This window comes from Somniosus microcephalus, chromosome 6, assembly GCF_052327205.1.
Source record: "Somniosus microcephalus isolate GS21.2 chromosome 6, FLI_Smic_1.0, whole genome shotgun sequence".
In the NCBI taxonomy this organism is placed as follows: Eukaryota; Metazoa; Chordata; class Chondrichthyes; order Squaliformes; family Somniosidae; genus Somniosus; species Somniosus microcephalus.
The window spans coordinates 112939833-112967622 of NC_140992.1; the positions used below are offsets into that span (position 1 = coordinate 112939833).

General features: G+C 43.1%; 1 protein-coding gene across 1 annotated transcript; it reads right to left on the reverse strand.

The window, feature by feature from the left end:
• Positions 1-3030: 3030 nt before the first annotated feature.
• Positions 3031-14476, reverse strand: LOC147116002 (uncharacterized). The gene is made up of 4 exons (XM_085990712.1): positions 14200-14476; positions 7945-8025; positions 5030-5110; positions 3031-4076 (listed from the first exon to the last, which is right to left on the reverse strand). Exons 1-4 carry the CDS (start codon positions 14444-14446, stop codon positions 3031-3033), a joined length of 1455 nt encoding a protein of 484 aa, XP_085846838.1. The 5' UTR covers positions 14447-14476.
• Positions 14477-27790: the final 13314 nt, after the last annotated feature.

Genomic DNA, 27790 nt, shown 5'->3' on the forward strand with positions numbered 1-27790 from the left:
TAGTTCTTTTGAGCTATGTATCTAAGTCTGTGTTCTAGTTCTCTCGAGTTATGTATCTAAGTCTGTGCCATAGTTCTTTCGAGTTATGTATCTAAGTCTGTGTTCTAGTTCTCTCGAGCTATGTACCTAAATCTGTGTTCTAGTTCTCTCGAGCTATGTATCTAAGTCTGTGTTCTAGTTCTCTCGAGCTATGTATCTAAGTCTGTGTTCTTGTCTCTGGATTTAAGATGTATTTAAGTCTTGTTCTGTTGAGCTGCTTGTCTTGGCAAGGTGCTGTTTGGACTAGCGTGTTGCTATGTGGGAGCCGTTGGGATCTTGTCTTGAGCCTTGCATTGGTAAGCCGATTACCCTTGGGGTAGCTTGTCTGGAGTTGTGCCTCGGCAAGCCGGTTGCCCCTTGTGGTAGCTTGTCGCAAGCTCAGTATAGACAAGTGGGCTTCCTCATGGAAGCTGTCCTGAGTTCCTATCTTGACTAGCCGTCTTGTAACTTGTCTCTAGTTCTCTTGTCTCTAGTTCTTATGTATATTGCTGTGTCCCTTGTGTTAATCTGGTTATGTGTAAATCTAGTAAAGTTTAAACAAAGTACTGTATATGTGTCTCTCGTTTGGTTTCTGCACTTGGGTCCAGATCCTACCTTGCCCGGAGAGCACGGCCTCGTATTTATACGGCCCCGTGGCTCCCCAACCCTGACAGGGAGAGGATAGGAGAAAAGGGCAAGAGAGAGGAGCGTGCAGGGATAGGGTGCAGTGTAATTGAGGGAAGAGGGAAAGAGGAGAGGAGAGGGGAGGAGAGGAGATGATAGGAGAAGTTTATTAGTACATAGTGCATGGGAAAATAAGTCAATCAAAATTCAGCTGGTTAGTACGTTGCCAAAATGCATTAGTGCTGTGGCCCATAGTACCTGATGCAGTTTAATAGCTGTGCAACAATAATAAACATTGGCCATTGTAGTTTCCCCCTGCAGTCATTGCTTGAAGGAACAGTGATGTGCTATTATGATTTTTTTTATTGTATTCAGGCCACACTAAAAGTGGTGAATATGGCGTATAGGAGAAATACCTGGATTTAGATAGATGGAGAAGCTGGGCTGATGAGATGGCAAATGAGATTTAATGTCGACAAGTGCAACGTGATGAGGATAGGGAAAGAGAATAAAGGTTGTTACTTTTAACAAAACACGTTGGTCTACAGGGTACAGCATATGAAGAGGAGCTGGGGTGGTTGGTTGGCAGTTCGTTGAAACCATCTGCACAGTGCGAAGGAGGTGTAAATAAGGTAAATAGGATCTTGGGATATATCGTTCATAGAACACAAATTACAGGATCTGATATTGGGTCTATGCAGGGCACTGGTTCATCCCTATCTAGAGTAGTGTGTGCAGTTCTAGTCACCATATTACAGGAAAGACATTGTGGCACTGAAAAAGGAGCAGCAAAGGGCTACTCATCTAATACCTGGCATGGTACAACTAACCTACAGAACTGCGTTTGTTCGCACTACAGAAGAGAAGACTGAGCAGGGAAGTTATTCAGGTATTCAAGATCCTTAAGGGAATTGACAAGCCTGATCCTGAGAAATTGCTGACTCAATAATATGTTAATTGCCCTGAATTTGCAGTCGGCGGCGTAGCTAAGAAGTACACTGCTGACTTCCAAACAGAATCCGCACTTACCTGCTGCGAACCCCCCTTTGAGAAGTTGCTTTGAAACGCTGCGGAGTTGAGTGCAGCGTAGTGACCCACGGATCCCAGGGGCGCACCGTTGTGCGTACGTGTAGCTGGGATCACATGGGACGGTGCTCTTTTCAGTAGCCAATCAGGAAACATTTCAACTCGACATCAAAGAGCTTGTAAATTAAATGGTGTGATATTAATTATCTTTATTTGACAAGTACAGTACTTGGCTTTAAAAAGCACAGGGAATACATTGGAGTAAGTACAGTTATTTACTGGAAGACTCTGCAAGATTAAAAAAAAAGATTAAAACAATCTCATCCCTCAAACCGAGCCTTTACAGCTGCCTGGTAGGTTCTTTTACATGTTTGTTTTTAATTATTATACAATTTTCTCATCCCCATACGCCATGCAAACAGGCTCCTGCACCTGTTTGCACCAGCCGTAAAATTTTCCAGCATAATTGATGCACAGTGGGTGGGCAATTAGCCTAACTTTTCACCAGCACATCATTTCAATGAGGACGTGAAAGGCACAGCAGATCAACCGTGTATTCGAAACTTGACAGTTTGCAAGTTCAGGATTTAGCGCATGCGCTTGTCCCAAACTTGCAGTCAATTTCAAAGGAGGTATGACGGCATACTCTGAGAGTACACCATCACAATGAATGCAAATTCAGGGTCAAAGTGTTTACAAAGTGGAAAAGCAGAGCTAGTTTGTCTGAGAGAAACAGAAAATGACACAGCATGTATTTTCAGAATTTTATTTGAATTGGTACATTCTCTTAAAGAAACATGTCCTAGGTAGGCTGAGCAGTGTATGAACCATACTTCCTACCCACATGTTGGAGTTGGTACATTTTGATGGAGCATTTGGTCCAGAATTCATGACTTTCGCCCACTGACTCCTTTATCTAACAGCTAAATTTGCGCAGTTAATGAGGAAAATTCCTGCTTCAAAAGTAGCATGTGAATGGAATCAAACAAAGGACCAACAGTTAATACGTCAGTCAGCATACCTGAAACTTGTCTTGTATTTAGATTTCCAAACTTATGTATGAGAGAGAATTTAAAGTTGCCAGAGTTCAGAGGGAAAAGAAATGCAATGTTTTCATTTCTACTTAGCAAATGGTAATAATGGTTTGCTGACAGTGTAACATAACCAAAGAACTACAAGCCTTGGCTCATGATTTTACAATATATTTAAATCAGTATTTTGGATGCTTCCTTTGTGAACTAGTTAGCCTAATTGGTGATTACAGCTGAAAATGCGACTGCAAAAGATCATTACAGACTTGAAGTTGGTGGGTATGAGTTTTTGACTTTGGGCTCTGGGGGATTTAAAGTGTGCTTGCCCCTATCATGGGGCTTCACTGGCATTAGGAGGATTGGGCTCAAATAAATCAGAGCTGGAGCCGGAGCTGGAGCCGAAACCAGAGCCGGAGCCAGAGCTGGAACCGGAGCCCTCATCTGCAGGAATTGTCGGGCTTTCACTGCCAAAATCAGGATTGTAATAATCAGAAATTCCTCCTACAATGCCTGGAAATGTTGCCCTGGAAATAACTGGATAACAGGAATCAGGATAAAGCAGAAAGCCGCTGAATGTGCTGTCCGTATCCTGATCTGCGTACATGCCATTGAAATTAGAATCCTTTACTTGTAACCATACTTTGTCCCCTGCATCAAGGTGCATTATCAAAGTTTGGGAAGCTTGGTCCTGGGTAGCTTTGTTAGCTGTTTTGATAATTAATTTACGGTTTTTGAATAATCCCATTTTAATAGGGTTTTCGAATATCGACAAATGATAACTGAATATGTATGTCCCATTGACTGGGGCTATGTAAACTCCAACTGCAGGATTGAAATGCCCTTGGTTGTTGTAGAAGACATTGGTGAATGGTATTGGGAAATATGGACTTGGTAAGCCATTTTCAGCACTTCGACCAGCAGAGAAAGCAGACTGGATGGTAGGAACACATGGGCCAGGAGGTCCTTCCTCACCTTCATTGCCCTGTTCACCTTTGTCTCCTTTCTTACCCTGCTCTCCCTGCTCACCCATTGGCCCTAGATCTCCTTTGGTGCCCTGGCGTCCAACAGGTCCAATATTTCCACGTTCACCTTTTTCTCCATCCACACAGTCACAGATACCTTGTTCCCCTTGGACACCTTTTGTTCCTTCAACTCCTTTGCCTCCAGTCGGTCCAATGCTTCCTGGCTCACCTTTGCCGCCGTCTTGCCCAACCAAGCCAGATTCGCCCCTGTCCCCCTTTGGACCACGGAAGCCTGTATCTCCTTTCTGTCCTGGACTTCCATTTTTGTTAAGGCAGTCAGCTGGACATTGACCAGGCAAACCTACACTTCCCTTAAGGCCTGGAAGTCCATTAGCACCTGGGTTACCCCTTAGACCTAAAATCAAAAATATTGAAGAGTTAGTCAACAGAAGACATTCTCATATGTGCTCATAAAATGATTTTGATTGATAACTTTATATAAATTTTATGAAGAGAAAAAAATTATTTTGCTGAGACTGCTGCTTGATTCTAATAAGAATAGATTCAAAACATTTTCAACTAACTGCAGCCCCAGAGCTCAAATTTCAAAGAGAACAGGAAAGAATGGAGGAAAAGGCTATGCACATGGGCGAGGGGCCATTCTACACCAGTATAAAAATTGACAATCCTCAACTCCCTATCAGGAACTGCGCTTGAAGAGGCCATGAGTCAGAGGAAATGTGTTACGGTATTATAGCTCTATCTTCAACCCGTGCTACGAGCGCAGTTCTTCATTGATGAATGCCATTTAGGTGCTCTCTGCCTTTGTGCTATATACATTCACCAGTAATTTCCACTAGGGTTCTCCCGATCTCCTGCCATAACTTTGGTGGAAAATCGGCAAAAACCTGGAGAAATAGTGGAGTCATTTACACCATCTCTCCGAGGTTTTCACTGTAGCGATGTAAGAACGGGGAACTCCAGTGGAAATTCTACCCAATGATTTCTCTAATCTCTTTGAAGACTAATGCATGCCCATGCACTGATCACTCACTCACAAAACTTGCTGTCAGTGGCATATTTATTCAACTCCAGGTTCCCCACTAAACTTTCTGCATTTTCCCACAACCCAGATAAAAAGTAAAGCTAATGTCTATTTGTGTAGGTCGAGTTTTTATTCAGATAATAGGTTGGTTTAACAGTCAGAAATGACTTTCACCGTTCTTCTCCTGAAGATGCTGACTCTTTCCTGAGTTCCACAGCGGCTGGCAGGCCCCACTGCCTCAGCCAAGTGGCTATTTTTCATGGGTAAGATAAGAACAAGAGTAAAAGACAAGTGGGAATTAAATAAACATTTCAGTGACTTACCTCTAAGGCCTCGAAAACCCCTACGTCCTTGAATCCCTTTGAGTCCCATCATACCCCTTGGTCCTCGAGCACCTTTCTGCCCTGCAATTAAAAGCAATCAAAATAAACTCAAATTGCACGTAACAAAATCTCAAAAGACCAGCCCTGGTTTCTGATGACATTTTACCTGGTATATGTCATAATGGTAAGGATTATGTAAGTCTTGTATACAGAATGATGGATAAATGGGCTTGAAGGATAATATAAATTATTAATGGGTATTACCCACCTTTGCAGTGCCATTACCAGAATCAAATTACCAAATTATACTTGTAAGGAATCATCAATGCTCCCTTTGTCAATATGGATTGTAAATCTATAGTACTGCTGGCTACACTGCAAGTGGTACAGGTAATAACAAGGTGAAATATGGGATTTTTTAAAGTAATGTGTTACAGATGGAATGGATTCCTCTTACTCAGGCTAGTAAAAGAAAGTTCTTGGGGTGAAATTGGTCTCTGGTGGTAGCACAAAATGGGCGCTAACAAATCAGCAGCCCGTTTTAAAACCTTGTCCGATTTTCCTTTCCGTTGACTTCAATGAGAAAGAAAATCGGGCGGGTTGTAACAGGGACTGCCAATTCACTATCATCCATTTTGCACTGTGGCAAAACCACCAATGATCTTCTGTACAAATGCATAACTGTCTTTAACCCAATGCTACAGCATCTGTGTTTGTTGGCTGAGTGTAAATAAGCTTTCTGCAAAAGCCCTGAAACAACATGATGACGTCATCACGTTGGTCACGTGATGCCCCGAACGGCGGGAAACGTGATGATGTCATGACGTCAGAGAGTGGGAGGTTCTAAGCCCAGACCTCGTGTAACAAGCTGCTGAAAAGACCTGTTTGCTGTTGCTCCTGCATGTTTTTGTTTTGTTCACTTGTTTGATTAAATTCAGTTGAATTATTGAACTGACTCGACTTCAGTGCTTCAGTTAGGGATAGATCGATTCCTACATTGGTGACCCCGAAGCTTCGCGGACGATTTTCGCGGAGGAAAGTTCGAGAACAAGATGGATGTGAACGCAGCGAGTTTGAAGCTCCCTCAATTTTGGGAACGACAGGCAGACTCCTGGTTCGTGCAAGCGGAGGCTCAGTTCCAACTTCGGAACATCGTGCTGGATCAGACCCGTTACCTTTACGTGGTCTCCGCACTGGACAGCTTGACGGCTTCCCGAATCATCAGCCTGCTGGAGAACCCGCCCGTGGATGACAAGTATGAAACGCTTAAGGCGCGCCTTATGCAAATATTCGGTCTCACGAAAGCGGAGCGCGCACGACGTTTGCTCGCACTCCCCGGGTTAGGCGATGCTAAGCCTTCCGAGTTGATGAGCCAAATGCTCACACTCCTCGGGTCTGAGCCACAGTGTTTTCTGTTTTGGGAACTGTTCCTGAGCCAGCTCCCTGAGCAGGTACAAGCAGCCCTCGCCAGGTCGGAGGCTACGGACAGCGTAGCACTCGCGGCCGAAGCCGACACCATTCACGCGGTGATGCAACAGTACTGTGCCACTTCGAAGCGTCCCGCCTCGAGGAACCCCGCCTCGGCGCCTCCACAGACCGGCCTCTGTTACTACCACGCCCGGTTCGGACCAAAAGCCAGATACTGCTGACCCCCATGTAGTTTCGTGCCACCGGCACCGAGAAAGCAGCAAAACCGTGCGCGAGAACGGAAGAACGACACCGAGGGCGGGTTCGCGTCTACAATGACGGTTGATGATTCCGGGAATATTGGAGTCGCTCCGACAGGATTGTCCGACCTCCTCTGCGATTGACCTTTGCGATTAAAGACACTTCTGGGGGGGCGCATGTGGCAAAACCACCAATGATCTTCTGTACAAATGCATAACTGTCTTTAACCCAATGCTACAGCATCTGTGTTTGTTGGCTGAGTGTAAATAAGCTTTCTGCAAAAGCCCTGAAACAACGTGATGACGTCATCACGTTGGTCACGTGATGCACCGAACGGCGGGAAACGTGATGACGTCATGATGTCAGAGAGTGGGAGGTTCTAAGCCCAGACCTCGTGTAACAAGCTAATGAAAAGACCTGTTTGCTGTTGCTCCTGCATGTTTTTGTTTTGTTCACTTGTTTGATTAAATTCAGTTGAATTATTGAACTGACTCGACTTCAGTGCTTCAGTTAGGGATAGATCGATTCCTACAGCACTGCTGCTGAAGACCAATTTCATCTGCTTTGTCTCAGGTTAACACCTCCAATAGGCAATACATTGACCATTATTTCCCATTCCCCTCCTCCTAAACGTGCTGACTTTTGTAGCAGTACAGTATCACAGGGCTGACAGGTCACCAGTACCTCACTCAAGTGGGCATTCTTCAGGAGTGTAAGCAGGCTATTCGACTATAGATGGCATCAAAGCCAAGCCTGATTCTGTCCTCATCCAACATCCATATATAAACATTCTCCAGCAATGGTCCCTGGATAGCCATCACAAGTGGAAACTCAGCTAATTGCCGCACCCTAACTGAAATCAGCTAGCCCAAGACATTCTAGTCTGTATAGGTTAGTACAACAATGAGTGTTGCTTTTGTCTTCAATGTCTTTGTGGGATATATTGAGTGTTGGTTGAATGTTGTTCAATTCAGTCAGTCAGTTTGGTTGCTGAGACATGTATTTTAGGAATGTGAGGCATTCTATATCAAGTGGAATGTACCTCTAACAGTAAAAATAAAGATAATTGGGTTAAAAAAAATCCAAATGACTACAGATAAGTATTCATTTTTGTTGAACTCATTAACTATGCGGTTCTTTAGGATCATATCACTATGAACCTCAAACGTATACAATTTACCAATTTCATTATAATGATTCCTCATTGCACATATGCATAGGACAAAGCAAACATAATAAACACAAACCTTTTATCCCTCTAAAGCCCCTTGGGCCCCGACGTCCTGCTAATCCCGTGGGTCCCTTTATGCCACGCAAGCCTGGTCTTCCTGCCACAAAAGAACATAAATGTCAGTTTGGTCAATACAGAAAAAGATAATGCTGTCAGCTCTAAAAACTCAAAACATACAACTACTGCAAATTAAAACACTCCCACTTTCTCTCATTACATAGATCCCATTGAACTAGACCCCTACACATTCACTCTCATTGTATAAAATCCAAATAGACTAAATATCTTCCCATTCACTTCCATTATAGAGAATTCCAATGGATCACAACCCATCATCTATAATTCAAGTGACGTAAATCAATTCCTAGTTGTTCCTATTATACATAATTGAAATGGGCCCCTTAATTTCCATAATATAGAATTCCAGTGAAAGCAAAACACTCAGCATCAAACCAGTATCTCATGGAATTCCATAACACAAAATTCTCAATCCATTACTCTGCTGTTGGCATCCCGCTTGATGAAGATTTTCTTCCATCCACAGTAACAGTACATTTCAAAGGGACCATAGACAGAGCCCAAATTCTGCAAATTGCAGGTAGAGGTGCATCTTCAACATAATCCTGGCTATGGATGCACAATTTGGGATGGATCCATCAGGTTTTTGCCCCAGTGATGAAGAGCCACAAAATCATTCTCTGGATGGGAAGTATAGACCTTTCTTATGTCTGGTCCCATTATGTCAAACAACTACTTTGGGTGCATATCCATTGGTATACTGCCCAGAGTACCTCTGGTTGGCCCAGTGGGATTTATGCCTGCTGAGAGTAGGCATAGATCCCACTGTGGGCCTAAAGTTGGTCTTGAAGTGTAGAAGGCATATGGCAGTTGATCACAGAATTGATTGCCTTTTCCAACTTTCCCCTTTGCCTCCTGACTGGAGGCTTTAAAATATTATTTTCTGAAGCATTTTCATTGCCTCCATCTGGAACTCAGCCTCCCTGCTACCCTGACTTCCAGCTCCTCATCAGGGTGAGTGTTTCTGTTCAATTGCCACAGGTGTGGATGCCTGCTCCAAATATTCTAATAGCTCTGCCCTGGGACTCGGGACTTTGTCAACGGCAGGGAAATGCACCAGATGGAGGTTCGCACTGTAACCCACCCGTTGTCCTAAGGGGAGTGTTTGCTAGTGCTGTTGGGGAGGGTTTAAACTAAAATGGCAGGGGGTTGGGAACCTGTGCAGAGAGACAGAGGAAAGGGAAGCAAGGATAGAAGCAAAAGATAGGAAGGAGAAAAGCAAAAGTGGCAGTCAGAGAAATCAAGGGTGTAAATCAAACATGGCCACAGTAAATAATAATTCTAAAAGGTCTAAGAGTGTTAAAATAACAAGCCTGAAGGCTTTGTGTCTTAATGCGAGGAGCATTCGTAATAAGGTGGATGAATTAGCTGCGCAAATAGATGTAAACGGATATGATATAATTGGGATTACGGAGACATGGCTCCAGGGTGACCAAGGCTAGGAATTCAACATCTGGGGGTATTCAATATTCAGGAAAGACAGGCAAAAAGGAAAAGGAGGTGGGGTAGCATTGCTGGTTAAAGAGATTAACACAATAGTAAGGAAGGATATTAGCTCTGATGATGTGGAATCTGTATGGGTGGAGCTGAGAAATACCAAGGGGCAGAAAACGTTAGTGGGAGTTGTATACAGACCCCCAAATAGTAATGCTGAGGTTGGGGATGGCATTAAACAGGAAATTAGAGACATGTGCAATAAGGGCACAGCAGTTATCATGGGTGACTTTAATCTACATATAGATTGGGCTAACCAAATTAGTAACAATAATGTGGAAGAGGAATTCCTAGAGTGTATACGGGATGGTTTCCTGGACCAATATGTCGAGGAACCAACTAGAGATCAGGCCATCTTAGACTGGGTATTATGTAATGAGAAAGGATTAATTAGTAATCTTGTTGTGCGAGGCCCCTTGGGGAAGAGTGATCATAATATGATAGAATTCTTCATTAAGATGGAGAGTGAAGTAGTTGACTCAGAGACTAGGGTCCTGAATTTAAATAAAAGAAACTACAATCGTATGAGGCGCAAGTTGGCTAGGATGGATTGGGGAACATTACTTAAAGGGTTGACGGTGGATAGGCAATGGCAAACATTTAAAGATCGCATGGATGAACTACAGAATTTGTTCATCCCTGTTTGGCATAAAAATAAAACAAAAAAGGTGACTCAACCGTGGCTAACAAGGGAAATTAGGGATAGCATAAGATCCAAGGAGAGGACATATAAATTGGCCAGAAAAAGCAGCAAACCTGAGGATTGGGAACAGTTTAGGATTCAGCAAAGGAGAACAAAAAAGTGATTCATTAAGAGGGGGAAAATAGAGTGAGAGTAAGCTTGCAGGGAACATAAAAACTGACTGTAAAAGCTTCTATAGATATGTGAAGAGAAAAAGATTGGTGAAGTCAAGCGTAGGTCCCTTGCAGTCAGAATCAGGGGAATTTATAATGGGGAACAAAGACATGGCAGACCAATTAAATACATACTTTGGTTCTGTCTTCACAAAGGAGGACACAAATAACCTCCCAGAGATGTCGGAGAACATAGGATCTAATGAGAGGGAGGAACTGAATGAAATCAGCATTTGTAGGGAAATGGTGTTAGGGAAATTGACGGGATTGAAGGCCGATAAATCCCCAGGGCCTGATAATCTACATCCTAGGGTACTTAAGGAAGTGGCCCTAGAAATAGTAGATGCATTGCTAGTCATCTTCCAAAATTCTATAGACTCTGGAACAGTTCCCATGGATTGGAGGGTAGCTAATATAACCCCACTATTTTTAAAAGGTGGTAGAGAGAAAACGGGGAATTATAGACCGGTAAGCCTGACATCGGTAGTGGGGAAAATGCTAGAGTCCATTATAAAAGATGTAATAGCAGAGCACTTGGAAAACAGTGACAGGATCGGACAAAGTCAACATGGATTTACAAAAGGTAAATCATGCTTGACTAATCTACTGAAATTTTTGAGGATGTAACTTGTAGAATAGATAAGGGAGAACCAGTGGATGTGGTGTATTTGGACTTTCAGAAGGCTTTTGATAAGGTCCCGCACAAGAGATTAGCGTGCAAAGTTAAAGCACTTGGGGTTGGGGGTAAGGCACTGACTTGGATAGAGAACTGGTTGGCAGACAGAAAGCAAAGAGTTGGAATAAACGGGTCTTTTTCCGAGTGGCAGACAGTGACTAGTGGGGTACCACAAGGATCGGTGCTAGGGCCCCAGTTATTCACAATATATATTAATGATCTAGACGAGGGAACTAGATGTAATATCTCCAAGTTTGCAGATGACACAAAGCTGGGTGGGCATGTGTGCTGTGAGAAGGATGCAGAGAAACTCCAGTATGATTTGGACAGGTTGGGTGATTAGGCAGATGCATGGCAGATGCAGTATAATATGGATAAATGCGAGCTTATCCACTTTGGTGGCAAAAACAGGAAGGCAGATTATTATCTGAATGGCAATAGATTGGGAAAAGGGGAAGTGCAATGAGACCTGGGTGTCCTTGTGCACCAGTCGCTGAAGGTAAGCATGCAGGTGCAGCAGGCGGTTAAGAAGGCAAATGGTATGTTGGCCTTCATATATTTCTTAAGGCTAAAGGATCAAGGGATATGGGGAGAAAGCAGGGACAGTGTACTGAATTTAGATGATCAGCCATGATCCCATTAAATGGCAGAACAGGCTCGAGGGGCCGAATGGCCTACTCCTGCTCCTATCTTCTGTGTTTCTATGAAAGGGTCCATCAAATTTCTACCCTGCGTGTATCTGTGCATGTTTGTAATCATTATCTGTGCTCAGTGCTCCACCTAAATTTTCTCTCTTGACCCCTTGTTCCTCCTAAGCTGCAAATACACTATCCTGTAAAATTTTTCTCCTCATGTATTTACACCAAGACTCATCGCACATTAGCTCACGGTCTGGCAATGCCTCAATTTTAAAATTCTCATTCTTGTTTTCAAATCCCTCCATGGCCTCGCCCTTCCCTATCTCTGTAACCTCTCACAAGCTCTACAGCCCTCTGAGGTCACTACACTCCTCCAATTCTGATTTTCTTTGCTCCACCATTGGTGGCCGTGCCATCAGCTGCCAAGGCCCTAAGCTCTGGAATTCCCTCCCTAAACCTCTCTGCCTCTCTACCTCTCTCTCCTCTTTAAGACGCTCCTTAAAACCTACCTCTTCAACCAAGCTTGTGGTCACCTGTCCTAACACCTGTCCTAATATTTGTATCGAACCTTGGTTAGACTACACTTGGAGTACTGTGTACAATTCTGGTCGCCATATTGTAAATGGTTCACAATCTCAAAATACATTTTGGGGTGAATTTCTCTGGGGGTCTCCAGCTCATCTGCTGTAACTTTGGCAGAAGAGTCATGGAAACTGGTGAAAAACTATGTAAACACAGAAATTCACTTCTTTATCAATAACTTTTTATATATGAAGTTATTTATTTTCTTAAATTCTTACCATTTACATTAGCGAACTGATCTGATTAATCTCTTCAAAAGTTCCAGACTTACGCTCAAACGTAAACAGTCCAGGCTAATTACATCTCCCAGAAAACAGTTGTCAGGGCTTCGTATATTTGAATAACAGTCAGCTAATTGCAAAAGGAGCTGCCAGTCATAGACATGATTGAACAAATCCCACAGGGGTGAATTTCCACAGGGGTTCTCCTGGTCATCCGATGTAACTTAGGCAGAAGTGTTATGAAAATCCTAGAAAACTGGCACAAATAACACTTATGCTGTTTTTCTGGAGTTTCTGTTGGAGAATCTTCATGCAAATTTACCCCACAATATATTTTTATTTCAATTAGTCCCTCCCTCAAACCAATGGCTTTGAAAACAACCAAAGGTATACATTCATGTCAAATTAGGCTGGGGTGTGATTCTAAATGCAGATGTTTTTCAATTCCTTATTTATTATGACTGAATTAAAGGAGCAAAAACTGGAGAAAATGCTTCATTTTTGTCTTTCCAGGACCTCAAACCTGTGGAATTCCTTATCTCTGTCAATCTTTCCTTCCTCCTACAATCTACAGGCATTTAAAAGTTCTGCTAATTAGCTTACACCATCTAACCACTATTTCCTGATTTCCCTCATTTTCTTTCCAACACATTTCAACCACGGTGGTGTCCTGCAATTAGGGCTTCAGGCCTGGGTTTCTCAATAAATAAAAATCCTGTCAGTTTTTTCCCATTATGACAGTTACTAATTGAATTGCTGAGATCTGTGTGACTGGGGCCACATTCTCAAGATTAGACACCTTTTAATAAGAGAAGAATTCCATATCCCTTGTGGTGAAGGCTTAAATATTTTCCCCATTAATGTCGGTGATGAGATTATCAGTCCAATTTGTGTGTGGCTGAATCTGAAACAAAGCAGTCCAATAATAAGCACTGCTACTTCTTAACAATCCAAAATGGAACGATTTCCTCTGGTCGCTATGTTACTGAAATTGAAAAAGCATTTTGTTAGTGCACATTTACAATTTTTCTATCAATAACAATCTTGATGTCGCTGACAATAACTGACTCGAGGTAATGTTCCCTTACAACATTCCCCAGTGGTTCAGAAAGCTCCATACACCTGCACATGGCACCTGCCCAAATCCTGGAAAATATCTGTAGCACATTCTACAGGAACTGGTTTGGTTTTACAGCAAATGGCTCAGTTTTACAGGGACAGGTTCTGCATTACAGGGATTGGTTCAGTTTTACAGCGACTGGCTCAGTTTTATAGGAACTGGCTCAGCTTTACATTGACTGTTTCGATTTTACAGGGATTAGTGACTGGTTCTATTTTACAGGGACCGGTGCAGTTTTACAGAGAAATGTTCACTTATACAGGGATAGGCTCGGTTTTATAAAGACTGGTTCACTTTTACAGGGACTGGTTAATTTTTACAGGGGTTAGTTCAGTTTTACAGGAATCGGTTTGATTTTACGGGTTCTGGTTCATTTTTACAGGGATTAGTTCAATTTTACCGGAATCAGTTTTATTTTACAAGTACTTGTTCAGTTTTATGGGGTTTGGTGCAGTTTTACACAGACTAGTTCAGTATTACAAGGATTGATTCAGTTTTATAAGCTCATAATAACTAATAAAGAAGCTGTTCCAATAATGCTCTTGCTCAAGGATAACATTTGTTAACAAATAACTTACAGGTTTAACAAGAATTTTTACAAGTGTACCTGGTGGTCCTGAGTTTCCTCTATCTCCTTTAGGACCTTGATCCCCTTTTGGCCCTCGACAGTGCATGCAGACACAATATGATGGGACCGTATCTGTGCTGAAAGGATACTCTTGGTCTGGAAAGGGACACATGTTGTACTCAAGAAGCGAATCAGAAACTCCACGGTTCGATGGTTGCACAGTGTCATTTTGAGGGGTACCTTCTGCAATCGTGAGCAGAGCCAGCACTGCGATTACATTCAGCATTCTTACTCCCACTCTGAAACCTGTGGAGAGGGGAACATTCAGAATGAAACATATCAAGTTATAATGTACATGGAACAGGTTTGTTTCCCAGTAAAGTGCTGCTGAAAGTATAACTGGTAACATTGCAGTGCTTGTCAGGTGACGTGATACCTCCTACTGCAAGAAAGTCAAAATGGCTTCTTCTTCTGTTGCCCATATAGTATCCTCTATATACCAACCCCCATCCATCCATTAATATAGTACCTACATGCTGCTCAATGGAATAACAATGCGAGCTCATCTGCAAGTTGCCACTAAGTCAATGCACAGTTTTGGCTATGTTGTCTGAAGGAAGTACATTAACAAAGATGGGGACTTCACCACTGGGAGAAGGAAAGAAAGACTTCCTTTTATACAATGCCTTATCACAACTCTCAGAAACATCCTATAGAATAAATGACTTTTGAAATGTATTAACTGTTTTTCTGTAGGCAAATGCAACACAAAGCCAGGTCCCACAAATAGTGAATGAGATAAATGACCAGTTGATCTGTTTTTGGTGGTGCTGGTTGTGGGAGGAAAGTTGGCCTGAACATCCAGAGAACTCACTGCCCTTCATATTGCATCATGAGCTATTTTATATCCACCTGAACAGGCAGATGAAGCAGCAGTATAAGGTCTCCATCTGAAAGGTGGCACCTCTGACAATGCAGCACTCCTCAGTATCGCACTGAAGAGTCAACCTAGATTATGCTCTAGAGTAGGATGTGAACCCATAAGCTTCTGGCTCAAAAGTGAGAATACTACCAACTGAGACAAGGAAGGGTTACAGAGCAAAAATGGCAAAGAGCCGTCTAATTGCCTCCTATCCCTGCCAATTGTGTATATACCACAGGGTGGTACCTAAGGAGGGGAGCAAACAGAAATTTAACAACTGAGGGAGGGGAAGTGTATGTGTTTAACTCATTCTATAGTAACACTTCTTCATTTTACTTTCACTTATATCAGAGGAAGAATCACCATGCTGACAATACACAACAGAATGCATTGCCAATGCTGCTATAAATAATGAGCAGAGCAAATCTATATTCGATTTAAATTTGCTGTTAAGGGAATTTAAGAACTACTCTCAGGTCCTTTCTTTGAATTCTTTGGCTTGGATTTGTTATATTTCAGTTTCAAGAGAATAGAAAATCTGCTCAGTCACTGGCTATACTCAATGTTTTAATTTTTTAAATCCTCTCTGATTTCCCCCCTCCCTCAAGGTGCTGATTCTTCCACAGAGACCAGTCTGCTTCTGGTACCTCATCCAAGTGCCTGTGGAAACCTAGATAGTGAATGTCAGCAGGCTATTCACTGTAGAGGCATCGCAGCTGGTGCCATCTTGGTCCAGCTGGTCAAATCTCGGGTACAGCTGGTGCCATCTCAGTTGCCTTTACCAATCAAGTGATCTTTATTCTTTATTTACACAGACGATTAGTTTTAAAAATTGACAGAAATATAATAGTACATTGGATGTTAAAGTTGCCCTTAGTGTTTTAATTGTTTATGATATGCCATCTTTAAAGGCTCCTGTTGTATGACTAGCTCTTTATAGATAGTGAGACTTGCCAATTTTACTAGCTCTTAACCTTCAGTAATATTTATCACAGTAAAATGTTGAGGCTAGGGATTAGCAGTAAAGCTTTTATTATTTTAGTTAACATCATAATTGTGGCTGAGAATAATTATGTGGCACAACATTACACATCCATATTTTCCCTATTGACTGCTAGGACTGTCCAAAAAAAACACTGATTTGTGATAATTCTGGGCACGGAGTCAATAATTTGCAAGAACTTTAACAGTAGTGTGTCAGTAATTCACAGAAACTGTCAAAATATCCTAAAGGGCTGAGTTTGAAGATTAAGTAGGTAGTATTTAGTATCATTGATGCCAACACAGGTTCTACTGCATAACCCGACAGACTTTTCTAACCTCAGCATGGTTACGATACCTCAAGTAACCACCATACGAGTATTTTCAGTGAATCATCCCCAAAAGCTGACGCATTAATGTGTATGTCCCAAAGCTTCAGCACATGAAACAGGGAAGAATGGTTACAAAGATTTGAAATAGGGTATAGATCACGATGCAGGAATTATATAAACCAACATATCAAAGTGCAGATATTGATACGAATTCTTTACATTCCACATTAATTATAGCTTTGTCGTGATATAACATTTTTGCCTCACAATAACAACAACAACTTGTATTTATATAGCGCCTTTAACATAGTAAAACATCCCAAGGTGCTTCACAGGTGCGTAATCAAACAAGATTTGACACCGAGCCACATAAAGAGATATTAAGGCAGATGACCAAAAGCTTGATCGAAGAGGTAGGTTTTAAGGAGCATCTTAAAGGAGGAAAGAGAGGTAGAGAGGCAGAGAGGTTTAGGGAGGGAATTCCAGAGCATGGGGCCTTGGCAGCTGAAGGCACGGCCACCAATGGTGGAGTGATTTAAAATCAGGAATGCACAGTAGGCCAGAATTGGAGGAGTGCTAATATCTCAGAGGGTTGTAGGGCTGGAAGATATTGCAGTGATAGAGAGGGGTGAGGCCATGGAGGGATTTGAAAACAAGGGAGAGAATTTTAAAATCGAGGCGTTGCTTAACCGGGAGCCAATGTAGGTCAGCGAGCACTGGGGTGATGGCTGAACGAGACTTGGTGTGAGTTAGGACATGGCCAGCAGAGTTTTGGGTGACCTCAAGTTTATGGAGGGTAGAACATGGGAGGCCGGTTAAGAGTGCATTGGAATAATAAAGTCTAGAGGTAACAAAGGCATGGATGAGAGTTTCAGCAGCAGATGAGCTGAGGCAGGGGTGAATCGGGCAATGTTCCGATGGTGGAAATAGGCAGTCTTAGTAATGGCACAAATATGTGGTTGGAAGCACATCTCGGGGTCAAGTATGACACCAAGGTTGCAAACAGTCTGGTTCAGCCTCAGACAGTTACCAGGGAGAGGGATGGAGTCAGTGGCTAGGGAACGGAGCTGGTGGCTGGGACCGAAAACAATGGCTTCTGTCATCCCAATATTTAATTAGAGGAAATTTCTGCTCATCTAGTACTGGACGTCGGACAAGCGTCTGACAAGTTAGAGACAGTGGAGAGGTCGAGAGAGGTGGTGGTGGTGTGGTAGAGCTGGGTGTCGTCAGCGTACATGTGGAAACTGATGCTGATGACACTGAGCATACACAGCATATAGTCATACACAGCAGAACAACAGCAGCATGAAGAATGCAACACAGCATTTAAACTCGACATTCCTCAGTGTGTATAAGTGTTTTTTAAATCTGAAGTATCCTCACCTGTTGAGGTGCAGATCCCCTGAACTTGAAGTTTCTGCTGGATCTGAGATAACGGTTTGCACAGTGCTTGGTTTTATAGACCCATTCTCCCAGGTGAACATCACAAATTAGTCATTGTTTCCAAGTGCATTATTCAGCGTGACCTAGATACGACAATAAGATAGAATTAGGGTATTTTGGGGATTTTTTTTAAGGAAGTAAGACGATGCTTTATAATCATAATCATTGGATTCATATTTCCACCATTACTCCATATTCTTTTGCCTGAAGCTGGAGAATAGATATGGTCATTTGTTTTGTTCAGTAAATACATAGGGGGTTAGATTACTAGCTATTAAGCTTTGTATAAACCAGTTTCTAGCCATAGCCCTGTAAAATGCAATTTGCCCACGGGGGACCCTGTCACCCATTTGCTCACATACAGATATAGCACGGGGGCTGTTTCATGCAAGGAGTCTATAGCTTTAAATAAACATGTATAATGTGATTACATTTTATATAATTTCCTCCATGACATGACTCTAAACTGTGGTGTAACATGAACATAGCTCTGAATGAATGAATGGATGATAACCTCAGCAATTAGAGGAATCACTGTGCTGGGGGGGCAGTAAGACACTTTTGGAGGCAACTCACACAAACAGTGGTACTTACCGCCGTACAACAAGTGCAGTATAGTCACAGTCATTTACCATGGGTGGCACATTAAGAGGAGAAATAAAAATACAGCCTCGAGAATTAAGGCCATTGGCCTATATACCACCTTGTTGCACATCCTACCACATCTGCTGAATATGCTATGCACAGACCCTGTGCAATTGAACAGTCAGGTCTGGCAGTTAGTTTGGCTTGCATAGGGCTAGAATAGTCTGGTTATGCTGTTGGTTTGACTCACATAGGGCTAGAATAGTTTAGTCTGGCTGTTGGTTTGGCTCACATGGGGCTAGAATAGTCTGATTCAGACGAATGTAATAAAAATGTGTAAACCATTCACTGACTAATTTTACCAAGTGTAGAGTCATTTCTTCTGATCTTACTTGGAACTCCCACATCCCCTCCATCACTAAAGCTGATTCCAGCAAGCTCAGTTTCTTCTTTAATGTTAAAAACTCTTTTCCCCTTAGCAACTTTTAACTTTCTATAAAGTCTGTCCAAGACTTGAAATCCTGCATTTGTATCTGGGGAGGCTCTACCTACCCCACCCTTACTATCAGACAGGATACAAGGAAAAGCTTATCTCTGTTCGGCGTCCTCTCTCACCTCTGAGGCACTGATTGATCTATCAGCTTTGCCTTCTACCTCTGGCAGTGTACAAACTGGTGACACAGAAGAGTCCCAAACAGATGAGATTGAGCATATGCAGTGCAGCAGAGTGACCTAATGGGATAAACACATCAAATACAGCACAGTTAAAGAAAGAACTTGCATTTATATAGTGCCTTTCACAACTTTGAGACGTCCCAAAGCACTTCACAATTAATTACTTTTGAAGTGTAGTCACTGTTGCAATGTAGAAAACACAGCATCCAATATGCTCCAACAGTAATGAAATGATGATCAGTTTTCTGGTGGCGTTGGTTAAGGGACAAACATTGGCCAGGACACCAGGAGAACTCCCCTGCTCTTCTTCCAGCAAAATTTAACATCCAGCCAAAAGAGCAGATGGGCCCTCGGTTTAACATCACTGAAGAACCTCTGACAATGCAGCACTGAAGTGTCAGCATAGGTTATGCACTCAAGTATCTGGAGTGATACTTGAACTCACAACCTTGTAACAGCCTTCACTGTTCCCAGTCTGCTCAGCCACTTCTTAATGTCATGTGGAGCAAACCAATCATCAAGCTCGCAAGTGGACTACCAAGGAGCCAAGAATGGCACCTTAACATACATAGTTGCATTGTGTATATCTGCTATTATAGCATATAAATCAGAAACAATTTATATGAAGTACTTTTAAATGAACAACACACATTGCATTAGAAACTTTGACTATAGTCACAGATATTTGTCTTGTTATTTTGCTGATATTGCATACTTGGTTTTGAAGAAACTGAAGACTTGCAAGCACGGTGTAGGAACAGAAAGAACGGTGTGTACTGATAATTGGACATTAATAGTATATAAGACCTTATTAAGTTTCCTGAAGCATGTAGGTGTATGTGTGGAAAGTATGACTTCCCCTTAACCCCCATTGACCTCAGTTTTGCTAGAGCTTCTTGGTGCCATACTGGGTCGAATACTGTCTTGATGTTGAGGGCAGCTACTCCCATTTTTCCTCTGGAATCAGGCTCTTTTGTTCATTCCTAGATCATGGCTGTGATGGGGTTTGAAGTCCAATGGTTTTGCAGAATCCAAATTGTGCATAAGTGAGCAGGTTATTGGTAAGCAGGTGTCACTTGATGGCACTATTGATGACTTGCCATCACTTTTCTGATGATTGGGAGATGGCTGAAAGGGCCGTAATTGGCTGGCTTAGATTTCTCCTGTTCCTGGTGGAGAGGGCAATTTTTCACATTTTCGTGTAGATCCCAATGTCATAGCTACACTGAAACAACTTGGCTGGGGGGGCAACTAGTTCTGCTGCACAGGTTTAAGCACTACAGTCAGGACTCATAGCCTTTGCTGTTCCCAGTGTATTCAGCCACTTCTTAATGTCATGTGGAGTTAACCAAATTGGCTGGATAGTGGCTGAACTCCAGCACGGTTGATTTTCATGGAGCCTTCTCCTCCTGTTAGTTGTCTGTTTGTCCACCACCATACCATTTTCAACTAGATGTGGTAGGGCTAGAGAGCTTTGCACTGATCTGTTGGTTATGGGACCACTTAGCTTTGTCTATAGCCGGCTGTTTTTGGTGTTAGCATGTACCTGATTCTAAGGTATGCATGATGCTGCTCCTACTATGCCCTTCAACAATTACATCAAGCATGGCTTCCAGTCTTAATTATGATGGCAGACTGATGGATGTGCCAGGTTAGGGATTGTGGTGATATACAAATTCTATTGTTGCTGATGGCCCACCGTGCCTCCTGGATGTTCAATTTTGAGCTATTAGATCTGTCCTTAGTTTGTCCCATTTAGCACAATGGTAGTGCCATCCTACATGATGAAGGGTCGTACAGTCAGGCATCAGCCAGAGCAGACCAATGTAGATTAGAATTAAAATGTATTGATGAAGATTTTCTCTGGTTTTTCTAGAAAATCAGGCTCAGCTGTGATGTTGACAGTAGTCAAATTTCATACTGACACTCACTGTCAATATTCACACTGTCAATATTCACACATGAATATTAGTCTCTTGGGTCACTGGTGTCTGTACAACTTTCTGCAGCTTAAAACTAACACATTAATGAGGAGAGAAAGAGAGAAAATTGTTAAGAAAAAATAAGACATTGAAATGGATTTTAAATGAGGTTGAGTTAATTGAACGCATTTCTGGGGAGAGAAGGGTTTAAGAGGTATATGGTGAGAAGGTGGGTGGGTGAGGTTGAGGGATATAGTGAGAAGATGGGTAGGTGGGGTTGAGCTGTTCAAAATGGACAGCTTTATTGGGCCTCTGTTCCTAAAACCCCTTCTGTTCTTAAAATACACTGAAAATCCTATGGGGTAACTGGCTTGTATGAGTTAAAGAATTGCTCAGTGCCAGGGTCAAGGATGTCACTGAGCGGCTGCAGGGCATTCTGGAGGGGGAGGGAGAACAGCCAGTGGTCGTGGTCCACATTGGTACCAACGACATAGGTAAAAAGAGGGATGAGGTCCTGCAGCAAGAATTTAGGGAGCTAGGTGAAGGATTAAGGAGCAGGACCTCAAAGGTTGTAATCTCTGGATTACTCCCGGTGCCACGTGCTAGTAAGTATAGGAATAGGAAGATAGAACAGATGAATGTGTGGCTAAAGGGATGGTGCAGGGGGGAGGGCTTTAGTTTCCTGGATCACTGGGTCTGCTTCTGGGAAAGGTGGGACTTGTACAAGTCGGACGGTTTACACCTGAACCAGGGGGGAACCAATATCCTTGCGGGGAGGTTTGCTAGCACTGCTGGGGAGGGTTTAAACTAACTTGGCAGGGGGTTGGGGTACAGAGTGGAGCTATAGTAGGGGGTGATTTACGGCCAAATACAGAGGGAAAAACAAGTCAGCTGGGAAGGCAGAGCAAATATGTGAAGGCAAAAGAGAATATGGCAGGGCTGGAAGGCATTTATTTTAATGCAAGGAGTCTTGCAAATAAGGTGGATGAACTGAAGTTGTTGTTGAACACATGGGAGTACGATATTGTTGCTATCACGGAGACATGGTTGAGGGAGGGTCAGGACTGGCAGCTCAATATTCTGGGGTATAGAATCTTCAGGCGAGACAGAGGGGGGTGTAAAAGGGGAGGGGGTGTTGCAATATTAATTAAGGAGTCAATTACTGCTGTAAGGAGGGATGATATATTAGCGGGTTCCTCTAATGAGGCCATATGGGTAGAACTTAAAAACAAAAAGGGGGCAAGCACTTTGCTAGGAGTGTACTATAGGCCCCCAAACAGTCAGGGGGAGATAGAGGAACAGATATGTAGGCAAATCTCAGAGAAGTGCGAAAATAATAGGGTAATAATAGTGGGGGATTTCAACTTCCCCAATATAAATTGGGACAGTCAGAGTGTGAAAGGCTTAGAGGGTGCAGAATTCTTAAAGTGCATCCAGGAGAGCTTTTTGAGCCAACATGTAGAAAGTCCTACAAGAGAGGGGGCGGTACTGGACCTAATTCTGGGGAATGTAGCCGGGCAAGTGGTGGAAGTGTCAGTAGGAGAGCATTTTGGCGACAGTGACCATAATTCGGTGAGATTTAAGGTGGTCATGGAAAAAGACAAAGACGGCCCGGAAATAAGGGTTCTAAATTGGGGGAAGGCTGATTTTAATATGATAAGGCAGGATCTGGCCAAAGTGGACTGGGAGCAGCTGCTTATAGGAAAATCCACATCAAAACAGTGGGAGACTTTCAGAAGGGAAATAGAGAGAGTACAACGCCAACATGTTCCTGTAAAGGTCAAGGGTGGGACCAACAAGCAAAGGGAACCTTGGATGACAAGGGATATACAAAAATGCATTAGAAATAAAAGGGGGGCTTTTGGCAGTTACAAAAGACTAAAGACAGAAGAAGCCCTAGAGGAGTATAAAAAGTGCAGGGGCATACTTAAAAAAGAAATTAGGAGGGTGAGGAGGGGCCATGAAATAACACTGGCGAGCAAAATAAAGGAAAATCCTAAGATGTTTTATAAGTATATTAAGGGCAAGAGGATAACCAGGGAAAGGGTAGGGCCCATTAGGGACCAAAGTGGCAATCTGTGTGTAGAGCCAGAGGATGTAGGCGGGGTTTTAAATGAATTTTTTGCATCTGTGTTCACTATGGAGAAAGACGATGCAGACATAGAAATCGGGCAAGGGGACTGTGACATACTTGAACATATTAGCATCGAGAGGGAAGAGGTGCTAGCGGTTTTAGCGGGCCAAAAAGTGGATAAATCCCCAGGCCCGGACGAGATGTATCCCAGGCTGCTGTGGGAGGCAAGGGAGGAGATTGCAGGGGCTCTGACACTAATTTTCAGAACCTCTCTGGCCACAGGGGATGTACCAGAGGACTGGAGAACAGCTAACGTAGTACCATTATTCAAGAAGGGTAGCAGGGATAAACCAGGGAATTACAGGCCAGTGAGTCGAACATCTGTGGTGGGGAAATTATTGGAAAAATTCTGAGGGACAAAATTAATCTCCACTTGGAGAGGCAAGGATTAATCGGGGATAGTCAGCATGGCTTTGTCAAGGGTAAATCATGTCTAACAAATCTGATCGAATTTTTCGAGGGGGTGACTAGTGGGGTGGATGAGGGAAATGCTGTGGATGTGGTTTACATGGACTTCAGTAAAGCTTTTGACAAAGTCCCGCATAGGAGACTGGTCAAGAAGGTAAGAGCCCATGGGATCCAGGGTGCCTTGGCGCGTTGGATCCTAAACTGGCTGAGTGGCAGGAGGCAGAGGGTGATGGTCGAAGGTTGCTTTTGTGACTGGAAGCCTGTGTCCAGTGGGGTACCTCAGGGATCGGTGCTGGGTCCCTTATTGTTTGTGATCTACATAAATGATTTGGATGAGAATGTAAAAGGTATGATCAGTAAGTTCGCAGATGACACGAAAATTGGTGGGGTGGTAAATTGCGAGGAGGAAAGCCTCCGGCTACAGGACGATATAAACGGGTTGGTCAGATGGGCGGAAAAGTGGCAAATGGAATTTAACCCTGAAAAGTGCGAGGTGATGCATTTTGGACGGACAAATAAGGCAAGGGAATACACAATGAGTGGTAGGACCCTAGGAAGTACAGAGGGTCAGAGGGACCTTGGTGTACATGTACATAGATCCCTGAAGGCAGTGGAGCAGGTAGATAAGGTGGTTAAAAAGGCATATGGGATACTTGCCTTCATTAGCCGAGGCATAGAATATAAGAGCAGGGAGGTTATGATGGAGCTGTACAAAACGCTGGTGAGGCCACAGCTGGAGTACTGTGTGCAGTTCTGGTCGCCTCACTATAGGAAGGATGTGATTGCTTTGGAGAGGGTGCAGAGAAGATTCACCAGGATGTTACCTGGGATGGAGCGCCTCAGCTATGAAGAGAGGCTGGACAGGCTGGAGTTGTTTTCCTTGGAGCAGAGAAGGCTGAGGGGGGACCTGATTGAGGTGTACAAAATAATGAGGGGCATAGATAGGGTAGATAAAGAGGAACTTTTCCCCTTAGTGGGGGGGTCAATAACAAGGGGGCATAGATTCAGGGTAAGGGGCAGGAGATTTAGAGGGGATTTGAGGAGGAACTTTTTCACCCAGAGGGTGGTTGGAATGTGGAACTCAATGCCTGAAAGGGTGGTGGAGGCAGGAACCCTCACAACATTCAAGAAGCATTTGGATGAGCACTTGAAATGCCATTGCATACAAGGCTATGGACCAAATGCTGGAAAATGGGATTAGACTGGACAGGGATTGATGGACGGCGCAGACACGATGGGCCGAAGGGCCTCTTTCTGTGCTGTAAAACTCTATGACTCTATGACTCTATGACTCAGTTCCTTTTTCAACTTAACTAATCGGAACTGTTGGGACAGTTGCTGAAAATACACAGTACTCTAATTATGTTTAGTTATTTTATAAAGGCCTTGACCAGGCTATGTTAGGATCCACAGACATCGAATGAAAAGTTCGGTCGCTGTACGGGATTGCAAAAAGTCCTTCAATAGAGGCCAAAATGAGAGGTGCTAAATCTTCTAATGAGGAACTGAGAGGAGATAGTTCACAAAGTAGATCTGATGTCTTGCTTTATATTTGAATTATTTTGCCATTTTGCATCCTACTCTCAAGAAGGTGCTGATTCTTGCTCAGAAACAGGATCCATATCAACCAGATACCTTGTGGTAGCTCACCCAAGTGACCCTTTTGTTATGAAGGGGTAATTTTAACCTAACCCGTCCATCGGAAAACTGACAAAATCGAATCGACTTCCCGTTTTACATCCCACCAATTTTATTTTCCATTGAAGTCCCGCCAGGTGAATTAGGTTAAAATTGACCCCCGAGTGTAAGCAGGACATTCAATGGTGGAGGGTTCTCAGCTGAGCCCAATCCTGACCTCACTTGACATCCACACCTACAGTTCCAGCTGGGATTGCTGGATAATGATTGGACAGAATTAGAGGAGCGCAGATATCTCAAAGGTTTATGCCCCTCAGCTACTATTGCCAACCCACCACAAACACCGTTCTCTTGCCACCGACTCCATCCCTCTCTCAGGCAACTGTCTGAGGCCGAACCAGCCTGTTTGCAATCTTGGTGTCATATTTGACCTCGAGATGTGCTTCCGACCACTTATCTGCGCCATTACTAAAACCACCTATTTCCACTTCCAGAACATCGCCCGCCTCCGCCCCTGCCGCAGCTCATCTGCTGCTGAAACCCTCATCCATGCCTTTGTTACCTCTAGACTTGACTATTCCAATGCACTCCTGGCTGGCCTCTCACATTCTACCCTCCGTAAACTTGAGGCCATCCAAAACTCTGCTGCCTATGTCCTAACTTGCATCAAGTCGCATTCACCCATCACCTCTGTGTTCTCTGACCTACACTGGCTCCCGGTTAAGCAATGTCTCGATTTTAAAATTCTCATCATTGTTTTCAAATCCCTCCATGGCCTCACCCCTCTCTATCCCTGTAATCTCCTCCAGCCCCACAAACCTCCGAGATGTCTGCGCTCCTCTAATTCTGGCCTCTTGAGCATCCCCAATTTTAATTGCTCCACCATTGGTGGCCGTACCTTCAGCTGCCAAGGCCCTAAGCTCTGGAATTCCCTCCCTAAACCTCTCCGCCACTCCTTAAAACCTACCTCTTTGAACAAGCTTTTGGTCATCTTCCCCAATATCTCCTTACGCGGCTCGGTGCCAAATTTTGTTTATAACGCTCCTGTGACGCGCCTTGGGACATTTTACTACATTAAAGGCATTATATAAATACAAGTTGTTGTTGTTGTTGCAGCAATGAGAAAGAAAGAAAATACTTGCATTTATATAGCACTTTCCATGTTCCCAGGTTGTCCCAAAGAGCTATGTGAAATTTTGGGCATCCCATTATAAAAAGGACAGTAAAACCATGGAGTGTACAGTGTAGATTCGCCAGGATTACGCCTGGGATGGGAAACTATAGTTATAAGAAAGAAGAAAATAATTTGCATTTATATACTACCTTTCAAGTCCTCAGGATCCCAATGTGCCAATGAATTACTTTTGAAGTGTAGTCACTGTGGTAATTTAGGCAGTGCAGTACTGAGAAGAGACTTGATATACTGGGATGAATTCCACTGGAACAGAGAAGGCTTAAGAAGTAGTTTATCCTCTCTTCCTTCTTGAACAGAGGTATTACATTGCCTGTTCTCCAATCCCACAGCACAATTTGAATATCCTAAGGAGGATTGAAAAGTTGTGATCAGAGCCTCTGTCATCTCCTCTCCGACTTCCTTCAACTGTCTTGACGACATGCCATCAGGAGCCAAACTTAGCCTATTTGTGTATTTCTAACTTTTTCAGAATCCATTCATTTTATACAATTATCTCTACAACTGTTCCATATCCTCCTCTAGTACACCTACATTCTCAATTCATTTGTAAAAACAGAGAAAATATTAATTTAATATCTCTCTCATAACTTCATCCTTCACCATTAGATTTCCGTCTTCATCAGTGACTCATCCTACCCTCTCTAAGTATTCTTTTTACATGTTTTTAAAAGTCCTTACCATTTCCTTTTATATTATCTGCTAACTATTTTTCATATTCCCTTTTAATCTTTCTTGCTGTTGGATGTTTCTCAATCTAAACTGCAAGGGTTAATCTCAACATTTCAGGGAGGCTAACTTTCTTCAAATAAAAAGAGAAAAGTGCCAAGTGCTAGTAGTTTGAGAGAACAGAAAATGCTGAAAATATAAAGTGGGTCAGTCAGCATCTGAAGTGAGATTAGACAAGTGAATGTTTTAGGATAAATATCTTTGTTCTCTTTTATCTCCCATGATGATGATACTGATGGACCTGATGTGTGTTTCTAGCTTTCTTCAGTGGTGTTGTGTATGTAATATGTGTGCTACTTTGAACCTATGGACAGGACTGCACTACTTGTTGGGCGTAGTGATACGCAGTACCACTCCTGGCCATAGGGGTATAAATAGTACTGTGGGTACTGATCCCCCTCAGTTCCCGCCTGTGGGCATGAAGTAAAGACCTACGTATAGTCCCTACCTCCAACCAGTAAAGACCTGTTTTATTGTTACTGATTAAGTCTGAGTATTAATTACTTGAACAACTCACAGATTTAACACTGGCGACGAGTCTGATTCGGACCCTGCGGCAGTCACTCCACGGCAGCTTCGTCCACAGCCAGGACGTTGCAGAGAGGTTTCCACCCTCTCCACCCCACTGGAAGACATCCTGACCTCGGAGCCTCCATCGGCGACCGTCAG

Excerpts from the sequence above, each read along its gene's own strand:
- LOC147116002 (XM_085990712.1), bottom strand. The coding sequence starts at position 14,446 with ATGCTGAATGTAATCGCAGTGCTGGCTCTGCTCACGATTGCAGAAGGT. Across the intron at positions 5,111-7,944 it reads GGGCTTTAGAGGGATAAAAG|GGCAGAAAGGTGCTCGAGGA; the intron begins GTTTGTGTTTAT and ends TTTTAATTGCAG. Across the intron at positions 4,077-5,029 it reads GGGTTTTCGAGGCCTTAGAG|GTCTAAGGGGTAACCCAGGT; the intron begins GTAAGTCACTGA and ends TTTTGATTTTAG.